Source organism: Erigeron canadensis, chromosome 7, assembly GCF_010389155.1.
Source record: "Erigeron canadensis isolate Cc75 chromosome 7, C_canadensis_v1, whole genome shotgun sequence".
NCBI lineage: Eukaryota > Viridiplantae > Streptophyta > Magnoliopsida > Asterales > Asteraceae > Erigeron > Erigeron canadensis.
In genome coordinates this window covers 2,085,560-2,101,336 of record NC_057767.1, presented here as the reverse complement: position 1 = coordinate 2,101,336, position 15,777 = coordinate 2,085,560, and the positions used below count along the sequence as shown (strand labels likewise).

The following is a 15,777-nucleotide window of genomic DNA, read 5'->3' as shown; positions in this document are numbered from 1 at the left end:
CTTGTAGAGATACTAGAAACATCATGATACCGCTTCAAATAGTTATCATCCGTACAAAAAATTCATATTAGTTAGCATTTGTTTTTTTTATTTAAGATTTAATTTGTGTATAACCAAAACAAGCGTTGTAAAAATTTGATGGATCATACCTGTTCGAGCTTTCATTGTCCGTGCAGCCGTCAAGAACCTAGCTAAGAGAGAGAGACGGGGCAAGATGGAGAGCCAGCGTACATGCGAGATCGATCATCATACGAATAACATATACCAAGTGATGATCGATCTAGCATGTACCCTGCTTCTCCATCATGGGCCGTGTCTCTAGATCATGTAACACCTCCCTCCAAATGAATGCTAACTAGCTTTAGATGATATATAAGTTAATTTTTTGGTTGTATTTATAGATGGAAAAATATATGGTTGGTGGCAGTTTAGTGTAAAGTAGTATAGTGTAATTACTAGCTAGCTATACCGCTAGTAATTAGATAGATAGATGTGTTAGAGCAGAAACAAGTTATTGGTTTGGTGAGTGTTGAAGTTTGGTTGCCAAAAAAGGGATTAATTAGTAATCTTAGAGAAATACATGCTTACCCCAATCTAATTCTCTTTTTAAATATGAAAGCATTATGAACACTTCAATTATTAAAAAGTCTAAAGTGTATGATTGGATGCACCTACCGTCTAAGCAATTGGGTTACTTCAATTCACCGTCCGTCCTCATGTCAACAAATTAAATTGACAAGTAAGTTTTTATGTAAAAAAATTTGTCTTTTAATTATTCGTAGCTAGAACATAGTTAAGATAAGATTGTCTACATATATTTATTTTCTTTCAATATCCTATTCATAACAAGATCGAATATCATTGATTTTTTTTATATCTATAAAGTATATTACATGTGGCTTTTTGAATAATTTTGTTTTGTGTAACAAGTCCCATTTACATGGTTTGCATGGAATTATAAAATTATGCGTTTTGGCATCAATATTCTAGATATATAATTAAAATTAGTTAATAAGGCCAAGTATACAAATTTATTTAAGGATATACTAGTTACGAAAGAGACAACTTCATGCAAAATATAGATTAGTTTAAATGGCGCATGAGCTACATGGGATTTGATAAAATCTTTAATAGATTGACAAACTTCATGGAGATCACCAGTCCGGCCAATCACTCATCAAAGTATACAATTAATAAAAAGTTACCCATTTTTTAGAAAACACTAGAGGCTAGCTTGGTTGAGGTAACGATAAACTAACACGGTATCTACACAATACAATATCGGTGGCGATCTTTTGATGGTGATGACTTTTAGTGATGGCGACGACTATTGGTGATGACAGCGGCGACAAGTGGAGTAGGTTGATATAAATGTAATTGATGTAAAGATGGTAATACAGATATATTAGTAAAGCGTGTTTGGTTCACAAAATGCTAGCTTTTGGAAAGAATGAAATCTATCTATCAAAGGAATTGGAATTTGAGGTAATAAAATTTGATGAAATGTGTTTGATTTTTTGAAATTTCAAGTAATGGAAGAAATGAATATTTCATCAAATAATGGAATGTTTTCATTCCAACGATGAGTTTTCTTGTTGTTTGAACAACTAAACACACTAAGTAATGAAATGGAATTCCAGTTTCAATTCAATCAAATTTTTTGAGCCATACGTGATCTTAGTTCAGGTTATAAATTAGTAACATAAGAGTTTATGGTGTAAATTGGTTCATATAAGACAAATTTAATAATTTTTATAAGTCTTTTCTAAAAGTAAGGTTCAGGAAAGGCAATTGAGTCATTTTTCATTTTTCTTAACAATTAATAATTAAAAAAAATAGGGGGTTGGGGGGGGGGGGTGTTTAGAATTTGTAGAAGTTTGTATAAACGGTGCTTGTTATCATATAATGGAATTAATTATTAACTAGTTTTGGTTAAGAGAAATATTAGAGAAACAAACAAATTTTTATTAACAAGTTTATAAACATAAGTGAATCAATAAAACAAACGAGAAATGCTAGATTGACAAACATTTTACAAATAAACTCATACAAACATGTGTCATGTGAGGTGGTCTAATCAATAAAGAGAGGAAAATAAGAGAATGAATACATGATGGAAGTTATATTTGTAAAAATTTGTTTGTATGATGTTTTTAAACATAGAATTACTCAAAACAAAAAGATAGGGAATTAAAAAAATACTTCTATTGATGTTTATTAATGTTACACTAGCATGGTATCCGCGCGTTGCAGCGGATACCATTGACAATGCGTTTGATGTCGTGATTACCAAAAACAGTATCAGTGAACAATTAATTAAACGAGAGATACCAAGATGATACTGTATTTTCAATATCAGGCAACATTAACAAAAAATACATGTATTAACAGTATAAGTGGATATCCCATTATTACTCCTTTGTCGATATCTCTTTATCTTTTATATCTATCTAATAACATATAAAGTTGAAGGCCTGATTGTTTTTTGACACTTCACTTATGGTGAGATTTATGAGTTTCATTGATGAGATTAATTGTTATAGTGACTATTGTATGGTAATGGTAATTGTATATATGTATGTATCGACTGCTCTTCTTATTTTGTGTTTTAATAATTGAATGAGTATTCATTGATGGTTAATGGGAATTCATAATTTGTTGAATGAGTTAGAGATGGAATTAGTTAACATATATATGTATTAGATGTAATTGAATTGTTATTTAATGTCTTAATCTTAAACTTATTGAGTTGGTATACGAAAGGTTCATAGTTGATTAAGTAGTTAAAGAGTAAAAAGTGAGGATAGCGTTAAGTGTTATGATAAGCTATATGTTTTGGAGTAAATTGAAGACCATCCTTCTCCCCGTGGATAATCATCATACAGGTTCCATTTTTTATTCCTTTTTAAAATGACTCTCCTTTTTCTTCTTTTTCCTAATTCTTCTTAAAGAATATTTCTTTTAATAATAGCCCTAATTTATTTTCGATTTTCAGCAAAAGCTTAAGTTTTGGTTTGTGTTTATTTATCGTTAGACACTTGACAGGGATGTGTGGCTTATTGATTTTTGTTGTTTAGTTCTTCAACAAAGGTAAGATTGTTACATTTATTTTTATTTTTTCACTAATATTAGTTTTGTTTCCTCTTATGTACGAGTAATTTATCAAAGTTTGGGAATTAGTTTTTTGGAGCAAGATTTTTCATTAAAAGTACGTCAGAGAGAAATTTGGCTTCAAGGTTTTGCAAGTTTTAAAAAGTGATTTCGGTATTGCAACTTCAGGAAAGCCAACTTAAATTATTACGCTTTAAAAGTGATGTAGGTACAAGTTTATATATTTTTCTGTTGTTGACTATAGGTATGTATTTTGATTCATTGATGTATTCATTCAATCTATTCATTCATTTTAGGGTTTCGAAAGCGACCATATTTGTCAGAGAGAGTGGAAAAGGATTGGAAGATTGTTTTGCCTTTTCTAATCATTTTGGGTATGTGCCTCTATGTTCATCTTTTATTTTATTGAGTGTGTTTTTGTTAAATTTTATGAAAATTTGCAAATGGTGTACCTGATTAGCTTGAGGTAACTTATGGGACTGCCAACACTTGACAGAAAGTAAGAATCAAGAGGTACAAAAGGGGAAAAGTAAAGGTAACTTATATATATTCACCGTTTGTCATCCATATGCATGTTATTACTTCGTAACAAATATTATGGTGCATGCCTCTTTTTTAACATCCAAAATACAGCTTCTGATTTATTGATGATACCAACTATTATTGTTATCATAGTATGTGATTCATTTATACTTTAAATCCAAAATGATGTGCGACTACACACTTCTTTGGATATGGCTTTTATAGAGCAGAAAAAAGCTAACGAGAATGTTATACGGCAGGCTGAAGAACAAAAGTTAATCCTGCTAAACTTGACCTTTCTGCCCATTTGGCATGCATGTCACCAACATTTTACTGTCATTAGTTTTATGCATAAGAAATTTATTTCCGTTTGAGCATTAGTTGGTTATATCATTCCTTTTTAAAACATTGGATAATTAGTGTTAACGAAGGTGTCCTGATGTAGCTCAATCCAAATGGAAAACTGGTGACAGAAAGAGGTTCTTTTATCCTGATGGAGGATAGTCAAAGAGGAGGACTATGAATGGGTACTGGAAAGCGACAAGAAACCACTGAACTTCAAACGGTAACTACACTTTTACCTAGCAATTAGGCGGCTTTTACCTACCAAGTCGGATGAAGATATTTGATTGGCATTTCCCTTATTTTCGCAGTATGAATTCTTTATTCAGTTACTTTGTATTTCTTCCATGCATCTTCAAAGTTCTTTCAACTCTGTTATCTTCTTTGTGCACGTCACTTCAACTATGTAGTATTAAATTTTCAAATTATATATAGACGGCATAGGATGCATCTATAATTGCATTCATATCTTATGCAAGAAACACATTGAGAAAACTATAGGCTACTCATGTCTCTTTCTGTTGTTGTTTGGTTAAGTTTTCACCCAAGCTCACAAAGTTATTTATTTTTCTCTTATTTAGCCGTGGAAGTTATGCTCACAAGGTCTCAAGTTGTTGCTGCTGTTCGTGGTACCTTGTTTGGTGTTTGGTATGTTTCTCAGAAGCATTAATTGCTGGCCAACAATATTATGGGACTTGCATTCAGGTTTTACATCTTGAAAAAGACGAGATGATTGAGAAAGAGACGTGTGAAACAGTTCCTAGAACAGGCCAGAAACCCGAAAATCATTTTTTCGCTAAAATTTTCAGTTTTCTGGACATCATTTCAGGTATATTCTTATGTTGGGTCATTAATTTGTATATGTAGAAATCGACAGGTTTAGTTTACTCTATGGGGTTCACTGGGGGATGTAATGATTAAGGAGGATCGAGGAGAAGAACGGGCCCTATTGTCTACTATGTTATGACTTCCATGAGTGCTAAGTTTTACCTAGGTAAGATTGTGCTACCACTAATGTATATTACCCTCCTTAGTTTCGTGTATTTATGCTAGCTAGCAGGTAATGTTTGTGTTTCGAGTTCTTCATCGACACTACGTGCAATGAGGAAATCCCCTCCTTGGAGGCCTGCCTTTTAAGTCTTCTCTAAGGTTGCCCTACTGTCCATTTTCCCATGTGACAATTTACCATTCTATGTATATTAGTCGCTCTATCCCATACGTTTTTTGGATGTAGCTGTATACGTGTCGATGAGTCAAGCCAGCCAATCACAGTTGTGTACCCGAATTTAACTTCGTCTATGCTCACATCCATTTCCTAATTAAACTCCTAAATCTAAGGACAAGGCGGCAATGAAGGCTATTTTGGGGATTATTTTTGACAAGGATGTTGAGAGGTAATAAAATTAGACCTGATGATTTATGGAACCATATATCAAACTCTTGAAAGTGAATTTTTTTTTTAACTAACGACTTGAAAGTGAAATACTATAAAAATGCTCGTATCAACTACTTATTAGGTGTTTTATCTGTTAATGGATTTTGACTTTTTAAGGGCCGATTAGTCAAATCATGGAATCCCGATTGATGCAAATTAAGTTAGTCATATTGCCTGATGTCGTTCGTTATTTAATAACAATGATGCTCGCTTTTTGGATCTTTATTTATTTATTTTACATACTGAACATGCAAGCAATTGGAGATTCGAAACTGCATACTTTAAGTAGATACTTAGTTTATTCAAATTCGTGATTTGACTACAGTTTTACTAATTTAGGAACATATGTGTAACGCTAAATCAGTGAAGATCAAGTCCAGGAGGTAAATCAGATATACTTTGAGTTATATGTAATAGTTGGTTTTAGTATCTTAATTAAGATTTGATATGTTTATGTTTATAACTGATCGTTATCGTTGGACCAATCAAATATATAAACTAAATACCTATAACTAGTATGGGTAAGTCAAGTATCGTATCCACAGGGAATCAAGGGAAAGTGTTAAACAAGTTTACAAAGTTGATTAAACTAGACATAAACTTAAAATTGATTGATTGATTGGTTTATTTAACAACTAAAAGTGATTAAAGACTTAACAAAATAACTCAATTAAATAAAGTAGACCATTCTCATGCTTCAAATTACGTTTTCAAATATGTAACCTAACTTATACTCATTGGAAATCACATAGACATGATTCGTTATAACGTTTGGATTGAATGAATTCAAGAACTAGACTAATCGGTTGTGATGATTCACGATAACGAAAACCGGGGAATTGACACAACTAGACTTCTAATTCATTAAAATAAACTATAAGTTCATAAGAGATTCATTCAATAATCAATGATCAATTAACAAGTTAAAACCAAATGATAGATGAATTTCATTCAAATCATGAACAACTAATCATTCAAACAATCCAAACAACATTAGATGTAAAAGACTAATAAAGAATTAAACATCTAATCCAACATGAGTATAAGAAAGATTGAACATAAATGTCTTACATAATTGTTCACATGAGAATGATCAATAGAAAACCTAGCCTATCATCTTCATCATTGAATCTTCAATTTGAATTGTCATCTTCATGAATTGGTGATTTGATGATGATTTTGGGGTCTTCTTTATGTTAGGAACTGATATTGTGAGTGAAAATTATGAATGGTAACTTCCCAAGTCGTCAATTAAATTGTATATAACTGAAAGTTAATTAAAACCATAAAAATCGGGTTTCTGATCTGCAACTGGCGTAACCTACTACCCCCCTGGGCGTAAGTTACGCCCCTTGGATTTTCAACTGGCGTAACCTACTGCCAAGTCTGGCGTAAGTTACGCCCTTTGTAATTTCAGAATTCCAGATTTTTGCTTCTTGATTCCTTGACTCGTTTCTTGATTCAATTAGCTCCATTTCATCACCTAGTGCCTGAAACACTTAACAAACATAAAGATACCCCTAATCGTCTATTAAGCTTCACAAAACAACTTGATTTTACATCTTAAAATCATGCATTCTAGGCATTTATCAATAACCCCTTAGACAATTAGACTATAGATCATTAATTTAAGAGTTAATTACTGAAATGGTACCTCACGTTTGCGCAATATTACTGGTTTCATACATTTCCTTTCGAAATTACGTTGATCATACCCAACGTATGCAAATCTCCACTCGGACCATACTGGAGGCTAACGCCGTCAGCTGGCCGTTAAAACCTCCCCCACGTGACTTGCACGTGAGGGGTAAATATGTAATATCGCGTTTCCCAATTACTGAAATGGTACCTAACATTTGCACGATATTGCTGGTTTCATACCTATATGTTTCTTAATTACTTAAATGGTACCTAATGTTTAGTTATTAATTTATTTATTTATTTTCTATTTTTTTAATTTGTTTTATTTTTCTTTTATAAAAATTATCCAAAACTTGTTACAATTTAATGGAAAAAAGTCAGAATACACTTATAATCCACTAAAAAATAATACCAAATAGCTATTTCATAACAAAATATAAGTTTTAAAGTTCACGAATAATCAAAAATAATAATAAAGTATCATAAAACAATTTTAAAAAAATTTGCGAGGAAATTTTTTTTTTTGAAAAAATTCCAGAAATACCGCAATGGTAATACCAGAAATACAAGTCAGTATTTACTGCGACACGAAGCTTAAAGCAATGTTTTAAATACCCGTAAATACCGGCTGATATTTCTGTTATTCCTGGATATTTCTGGTATTACCGTTGCGGTATTTCTGAAATTTTTAAAAACGAATTTTTTTTTTTAAATTATTTTTATGATACTTTATTACTATTTTTGGTTATTCGTGAACTTTAAAACTTATATTTTGTTATGAAATAACTATTTGGTATTATTTTTTAGTGGATTATAGGTGCATTTTGATTATTTTCATTAAATTATAACAAGTTTTGGAGAATTTTTATAAAAGAAAAATAAAACAAATTAAAAAAAATATAAAAAAATTAATAACTAAACATTATGTACCATTTAAGTAATTAAGAAAAATATAGGTATGAAACCAGCAATATCATGCAAATGTTAGGTACCATTTCAGTAATTAGGAAATGCGATATTACATATTTACCCCTCACGTGCAAGTCACGTGGGGGAGGTTTTAACGGTCAGCTGACGGCGTTAGCCTCCAGTATGGTCCGAGTGGAGATTTGCATACGTTAGGTATGATCAGCGTAATTTCGAAAGGAAAGGTATGAAACCAGTAATATGGTACAAACGTGAGGTACCATTTTAGTAATTAACTCTTAATTTAATAATCACTTTGATCACATTTAATACGCGACATTGATCATGGAATTTAACATTATTGTGTCAATTCATTGGGTATGTGCACATTCTGTAAAATAGAGGTGGCAATTTAAATTTATTTACATATGAACTGGTACTTCTATGGCTTATATCTTCTGGTTCAAATAGACCAAACAAAAATGAGCTTAAGGATAACAGGTTAAAAAGTCACCCAAAGTGCATTTTTATGTTCTTGGCCACATGAGGTTCACGTTTTGCTTCATCACATTACTAATGTGAAATTTTACAATGTATATGAGTTGAAGATTACCAACTTGCCACTATCTCGCAGCCCCAATAGCACCTGATGAGACCATGATAGCCTCAAATCCTTCAAAGGGTGAGGAACACAGAATTAATCCGGATTTAGATATAAAGACGGATTAAGACCCTCGAAAAGTTGATCTAACTTTATAGATAAAAACTTTATCCATTGCATTAAATTCAATAGTCAAGATTAAAATATGATGTATGAAATAGGTAAAGTTTGATCAACTTTAGAGGATCTCAAAGAAAGACATACATACCACTAATAATACCTAAAATGCATAATTATAAGATTTAATATACAAAAAGACATACATACATTCACGCTTCTATATGTAATTCTATCCGATAATAGACGTGAATCCTAACCGCTCACCTCGCCGTACAACGCATGGGTCTTTCACTCTAGTATATTCTACAATAATTAGACACATGTATTCTTAAAATTTTCATTCAACAATGTCAAATGTGGAAACGTCACGTATTAAAACTTAAACATCAAATCATTCGGTCATTCAAATATATTTGATGTTTAATTATTACATATCTATACATCTTATAAAACAGTAGTTATACTGACGTTTTAAAGGTATCCACTTCACTTCAAAACTATTCTTAAATATTGCCACATAGGATTTTTTCTATGTGGCATCTCCATGCTTTTCCTCACAATATTTATTTTTTTATCATCATTTATATATACTAATCAAAACTATTATAAAATATCATAATAATAATAGTCTAATGTGCATATTTTCGATCAAAGTAACAATCTATGAAATATTAAAATAGTAATATTAAATCAATTTTTTTTATATCATGGGTATTATATCAATTGCATATGTATGCAAATCCAAAATTTTGGCAACAAAATTTTAACTATTACTCCAGTACATTTATAATATTATTAATATATTAATATATTAATTTAGATCTTCAAACTAATAATATAAGAATATCAGTAAATAATGTAATATCTAATATCTAAAACTATACATAAAATTATACCTTTTAAATCTTTTTGAAAAGGCAAATTCTCCTCCTTTAATAGTTTCGTATGAAATTTGCAAATTCCGTTTTTATTTATCTTTAATTTTTTTCCTATACTTTATTCATCATCAACAACATCCATTAGGTTGGTTTTTCCCAATATCTTTTATGTTTATCATTATATCTCATTACAATTTTGTGTTAACTGTTTTACTTGTGAATATAAATTTAGCTTTCTGGATATCTTTTATTTAGTTAGTTTTATCTCATTATGAACAATTTCTTTCTTATGCTTAAAAAACAAGTTATAATTGTTAAAAGTTATTATTAATACATATATAACTAAACAACACGAATAACATTTTTAAATAGCCGCACATCGTGCAGGTAAAAAACCTAGTAGTAAATATATTATAAAGAAATCCATGATATAACAAAAAAATAGTTCAACGCAAGATTTAATTTCATCACATACTTTTTGGGGTATGTCATTTTATAGATCTCATGATTTTTATAATGGCTTGGTTAAAAAGAAAATAACGTAACTTGTTGATTTTACCTATCTCTCTCTCTCTTATATAAATAAAAGAGGATTGTTTTTAGAAGTTTTTTTAAACAAAAATCTTATGTGTCAAGTTCATATTATTTCTTACAAGGGTTTTAAAAAATTATGACATCATAAATCATTTTGATTTTTTTTTTCTTTAGATTTTTGTAGAATTTGATTTAATTTGGAAACTAAATCTTCCTCCTACAAATTCCATGCCAAGATTTTCACTTATAGTTATTAACTATTATCATTATGCTAATATTATTATTATTAATATAAAGTTATAGTTTATTTTAATTTGTAGCTTAATTATTATTATTTATTAATTGTAGCTTAACTAAAGGAATATAATTATGAATTCGTGTGTATTTTATAAGATTTTTAGCTTTAATAATGATTTTTTTCTTATACAGTATTGTAATAATTTTCATAAATTTTTTTTATTATTTCTTGAATTTGAAGGTGTTGAGCAAATGAAAAGTTGATTGTATGATATCTATTAAAAGCTTTAAATACATTAATATGTTTATAACTTTTTTCCCCCATTCTTGTGTATTATTTTATCAGTTTCTCTCATATACGTGAAATATATCAATGTGAAACTACTTTATTGCACCGTGTTCAATTATTATTGCATTCTTTGATTAAGTATATTTCATATATAAAAATTAAACAAATATGCAATTATTCCTTTACTAAGTATTATTGAATATTGACTAGCAAAAATTGTATTAAAATTTCCGGGTTGAACCCGGGTTATTTAGCTAGTTATTAATAAAGAAGAATTGTTTCTAATAGAAGAAAATATGATGTGTCATTCTATAATTCTTTCCTACAATTTCTATAATTAAAGATGATGTCATGTTACAAAAATACATTTATTCTAATTTATTATTTTCTTTAGTCTATCATAGTTCAAAATTTTCATTTAAGTCTTGATGAAATATTTATAAACTAGATTAAACCCGCACGTTGTGCGGGGCTGACTGAGAATGTAAAGTAAAAATTAACACTACATTACATTATTATTCATGATTTATGATAATATATAAAAATAGTCAATTTATAACTGATTCAAATAATAAAATTATAATTTATACATATATAATATATATCAAATATGTTAAAGCATGACTAATAAAACGGAGTCTTATTCCATGTTGTATTCATGACACAAGAGAACATACTTTCAACACGACATTGTGTTTGGTAGGGGTTATATCTTTAATCATGGTGATTGATGTCATAGAGTATAAAAAAAATTAAAAGATGAGAGTAATTTGGATATTAATGTGAAACAACTCTAAATAAATAATAAGAATAATGTATAATCTGTCAATATATATACTAATAATAAACGTAACTTTGTAACTTAATTGGTGAATAAAAAAATACATCCATTAAGTTTAAAGAGATATACATGGAACAATTAATTAAAATTATTAAATTAAAATAATAGTACATATCCCTCATACATTGTAACCGATCATTAAAAGATTTAAGAGATAAAGAGATATATATGTTTTTAATAAACAACCTCAGAGATATATATAAAATAATTTAAAAAATAGTACATTAACCATATATTGAAGCCGACTTGTATTGATTAATTTTTTATTTTTTTTACTTTTTAATTATTTTATTATTAAACAATGATGATTAAGATAAAAAAATAAATTTTAAAGTAATGTTTAAAATTAAGAAATTAATGTAAGTATGACACATAATGAAAAATCCTACATGACATTCTCTCATAATTGTCAACTAATCAAAAACTTATCCTCTCTTAGTTATATATAGAGATTTAAATTATTGATATTTTCTATATCTATCTTCAAGTAAAAATTTACTTTGGAGTTAAAATATATAACTACATAGGTTTAGCTCTCTTGGTGTTTCAATTTTATGGTTATAGATACATAAATTGTGTTTTGTTTTTATAGGTTGCAGTTTATATTTAACTATTATCTACTGATTATGATGTTAATATAATTTTACTTTGAAGCTTCAACCTTATTAATATCAACACTTATAACAACTTTTATTAATTACAAATTTATAGTAATGATTTAAGTCTTGATGAAATATTTATAAATTTAAATTAATGATATCTTCTATATTTATCTCCGAAAAAATTTATTTTGAAGTTAAAATACATAACTACATAGGTTTAGCTCCCTTGATGTTTCGATTTTATGGTTATAGATACGTAAATCGTGTTTTGTTTTTATAGGTTGCGGGTTATATTATACTAATTATTATCTACTGATTATGATGTTAATGTTATTCTACGACTTTGAAGTTTCAGCCTTATTAATAGAAACACTTATAACAATTTTTATTAATTACAAAATTATAGTTATGATCTTTTGTTTATTATCAAATTCAATGCTTGGTAATGTTAAGATCAAAGTTTGCATCTTATTACAATTTATCTTTTGTATTTATAACGAAACATATTTGCAACGGTCTGGATTAAATCCGGGTTGATTAACTAGTGTATTTTAATAGAAGAGATTATAAATAAAACACATTTTTACTTACAAATTAAGAAAGAAAATAGTATAGTACGAGTCAAGGAAAATTTTCACTACGTCTAAGGAAATACTACTTCCAAATTAAGTATTTTTTGGACTGGTATACTGAGTTTCTTCACCGAGTCATCCATCCACACATCTACTTACTTGTCTCCCCCAAATTTTATCGATCACCTTCTCCTTTACAAAACCCTAATTTTCTCAATTTCCGATCCATCGCATGATTTTATCTTCTTGTAATTTCAGGTAAAAATCCCCTTTTTATTCATTAGTTTGTTGATCTAAAATCTTGATAATTTAATTATTATGTAAATTAAAGTTTCTTGCTTTCTTATCTGGGTCTTAACAACAACAATTCCTTAAATCTTTAGTCTATTTATTAATGCTAATTAACCCCACCAACATTTGATCTGTTCAAATTTTAGCCCTTTTTTTATTATAAAGATTTTGCTATATAATTGTTGATGATACATCTATAGATTATATATATAATGCTGAGTGTTGGTTTGGATTTGCAGCTTCTTGAACTAAGTAAGTAAACAAACATCATGGTGAAGCTGACAATGATTGCCCGTGTAACCGACGGCCTTCCGCTCGCTGAAGGACTTGACGATGGGCGCGATATGCCAGATGCAGAGTTTTATAAACAACAAGTTAAGGCATTGTTTAAGAATCTTTCTAGGGGACATAATGAGGCTTCTAGGATGTCTGTTGAAACTGGCCCTTATGTTTTTCAGTATCCTTCATTTTACTCGTGATTGTTTCGTTATGTAGCATAATTGCGTCAATATTTTCTTTTTTTTGTTTCCATATGCTTATAATGGTGTGTTTAATTTTAATTTTTAGGATATACATTTGCATATCAAATGCCACTTTTGTTTTAAAATGACCGGTCATATCGTCTCACATCAAATATAGCGGGTGCCTTATTTGAAAGCAAGAATGGCTCTCTTTGTAGGCCCCATGTTTTTTTTTTTTTTAAATCTGAACTTGAGAAAATCTTAATTCATAATTTCCTATGCATATTGTATGTAGAATAGGTTCCTTAACCAGTTTTGTCAGCTATGTAATTGAAGGGCGGGTATGCTATCTAACAATGTGTGATCGTGCTTATCCAAAGAAACTTGCATTCCAATATCTTGAAGATCTAGTGAACGAATTTGAGCGTGGTTATGGGAATCAAATTGAAACTGCTGCAAGACCGTATGCTTTCATTAAATTTGGTAAAATTTCACCTGTTTCAGACTTTATTCATGTGTTACTTCTCTGCATTCATGCTCTTAAACTTTGTACTTATTTTGTACTTTGCTCCATTTGTTAATTAGATACATTTATACAGAGGACTAAGAAGTTGTACCAGGACACAAGAACTCAGAGGAACATTACTAAGTTGAATGATGAACTATATGAAGTTCACCAAATAATGACTCGTAATGTACAGGAAGTTCTTGGTGTTGGTGAAAAATTGGACCGTAAGTTCTTTCTAGCTTGTTTATTTATAGTAGCATGCTCTGAATATCTAGTCAAGTAATCACATACTTGGTACAATCATGTTTAGCTAATATGGTCATATGGGATCGGAATTTCTATACCATAGATACTTTAGTTTCATATACCTATGTTGATGGAATCAATCTGAAAAGTTGTAAGATTCTTCTAAAGACGAGACAAGTTATCACAGGACCAAGTTCCGAAATTTGACTAATACAGGCCGGCGTATATATATATTTTAGACTGCTTTTTCAATGATTAGTGATCAATTGCTAATTGAAGAGGTAGGATCTACTTAGTTTCTTACATTACTAAGTGACCGACCCTAAGTAATTATTTAAAGCTATGGGGATGCATTTGAGTCCTTTATTGCTTCTAAAAATGATTATTGGCCTTGAACTTATAAATACATGTATCCTGGGATACCCTGCTTATGATTTGGAATTGGGTACTGTTGTCGGTGATGTTACTTTTAAATGTATGTTTATGGTTGACTATACGTCTTGTTCGTAGAAACCTATGGTAGATATAGCATATTGAATATTGGTTTTTAAGATATCGAGAGCCCTACTTCTTTCACCATGAGATTATATCTTACATTTTAATGTTTTATCATACGATGCCATTCTCATAAATGCCCAAACGAGTTACCCCAGTGTGCTGTTATGTCAGCAGTCAGAACCTTGCTTTTTAGAATTCTAGTTAGTATTATAATTGTTTGAGATAGCTAGATTGTAAATTTATGCAGAGGTCAGTCAAATGTCAAGCCGCTTAACCTCAGAATCTCGCGTATATGCTGATAAAGCAAAAGATCTAAACCGACAGGTTGGTTTGTTTTATTCCTGAGATGGTAATACTAAATAATGATAATTAACTTGTGTTGTCTTCCAGTTTTTTGATATATTGTGTGCTCTGAATTGCCACAGGCTTTGATTAAGAAATGGGCTCCTGTTGCTATAGTTCTTGGAGTTGTGATTCTACTGTTCTGGGCCAGAAAGAAGATATATTGATCATGGCTTCATTTAGCTCTATGGAAAGTACCGTTCCAATTCTCTGAGTTCCTGTTATCCTTGCATCTTAGTTGCCTTATTATCCATTTGCCCTTTGAAGAGAAGTTTTGTTTATGTGCTTTAACACCTAGACAAGTTTAATTTACGGAGAAGCATTCACAATCCTGATAGATCTCACATTTGTATCGGATTCAAAACGGTTTTTTCTTATATCTGTATTAGTTGCCTTATCATCCATTTGCTCCTAAAGAGATGTTTTGTTTATGTGCTTTAACACCTAGACAAGTTTAATTTACAGAAAAACATTCACAATCCTGATGGACCTCACATTTTTATCTATTTTCAATGGGTCACTATGACATACATGAGTATATTTCTATTTGGCATTTTACCTTATAACCAACATAATCAAGTATAGAACAAAAAATTTGTCAAAACTCGCTTTATATCACCTCATGTTTAGGACAATCAATTGTATGATTACAAGAAGAGAACAGAATGAAGAAATGTTACATTGACTTTTTTTTTGAAATCTGCTTATGTTTCACATGTTGATAAATCTCACACATTTTACAAGATTTGCTTTATCTTCAAATGCTACACCTATATTCGTGTCATGTGGACACAATCAAT

At 29.8% G+C, this 15,777-nt stretch overlaps 1 protein-coding gene across 1 annotated transcript; it reads left to right on the top strand.

Moving 5' to 3' along the window:
* Positions 1-12,734: 12,734 nt before the first annotated feature.
* Positions 12,735-15,458, top strand: LOC122607381 (25.3 kDa vesicle transport protein-like). The gene is made up of 6 exons (XM_043780344.1): positions 12,735-12,889; positions 13,162-13,379; positions 13,706-13,866; positions 13,969-14,115; positions 14,883-14,959; positions 15,061-15,458. Exons 2-6 carry the CDS (start codon positions 13,192-13,194, stop codon positions 15,142-15,144), a joined length of 657 nt encoding a protein of 218 aa, XP_043636279.1. The 5' UTR covers positions 12,735-12,889; positions 13,162-13,191; the 3' UTR covers positions 15,145-15,458.
* The last annotated feature ends 319 nt before the right edge of the window (positions 15,459-15,777 follow it).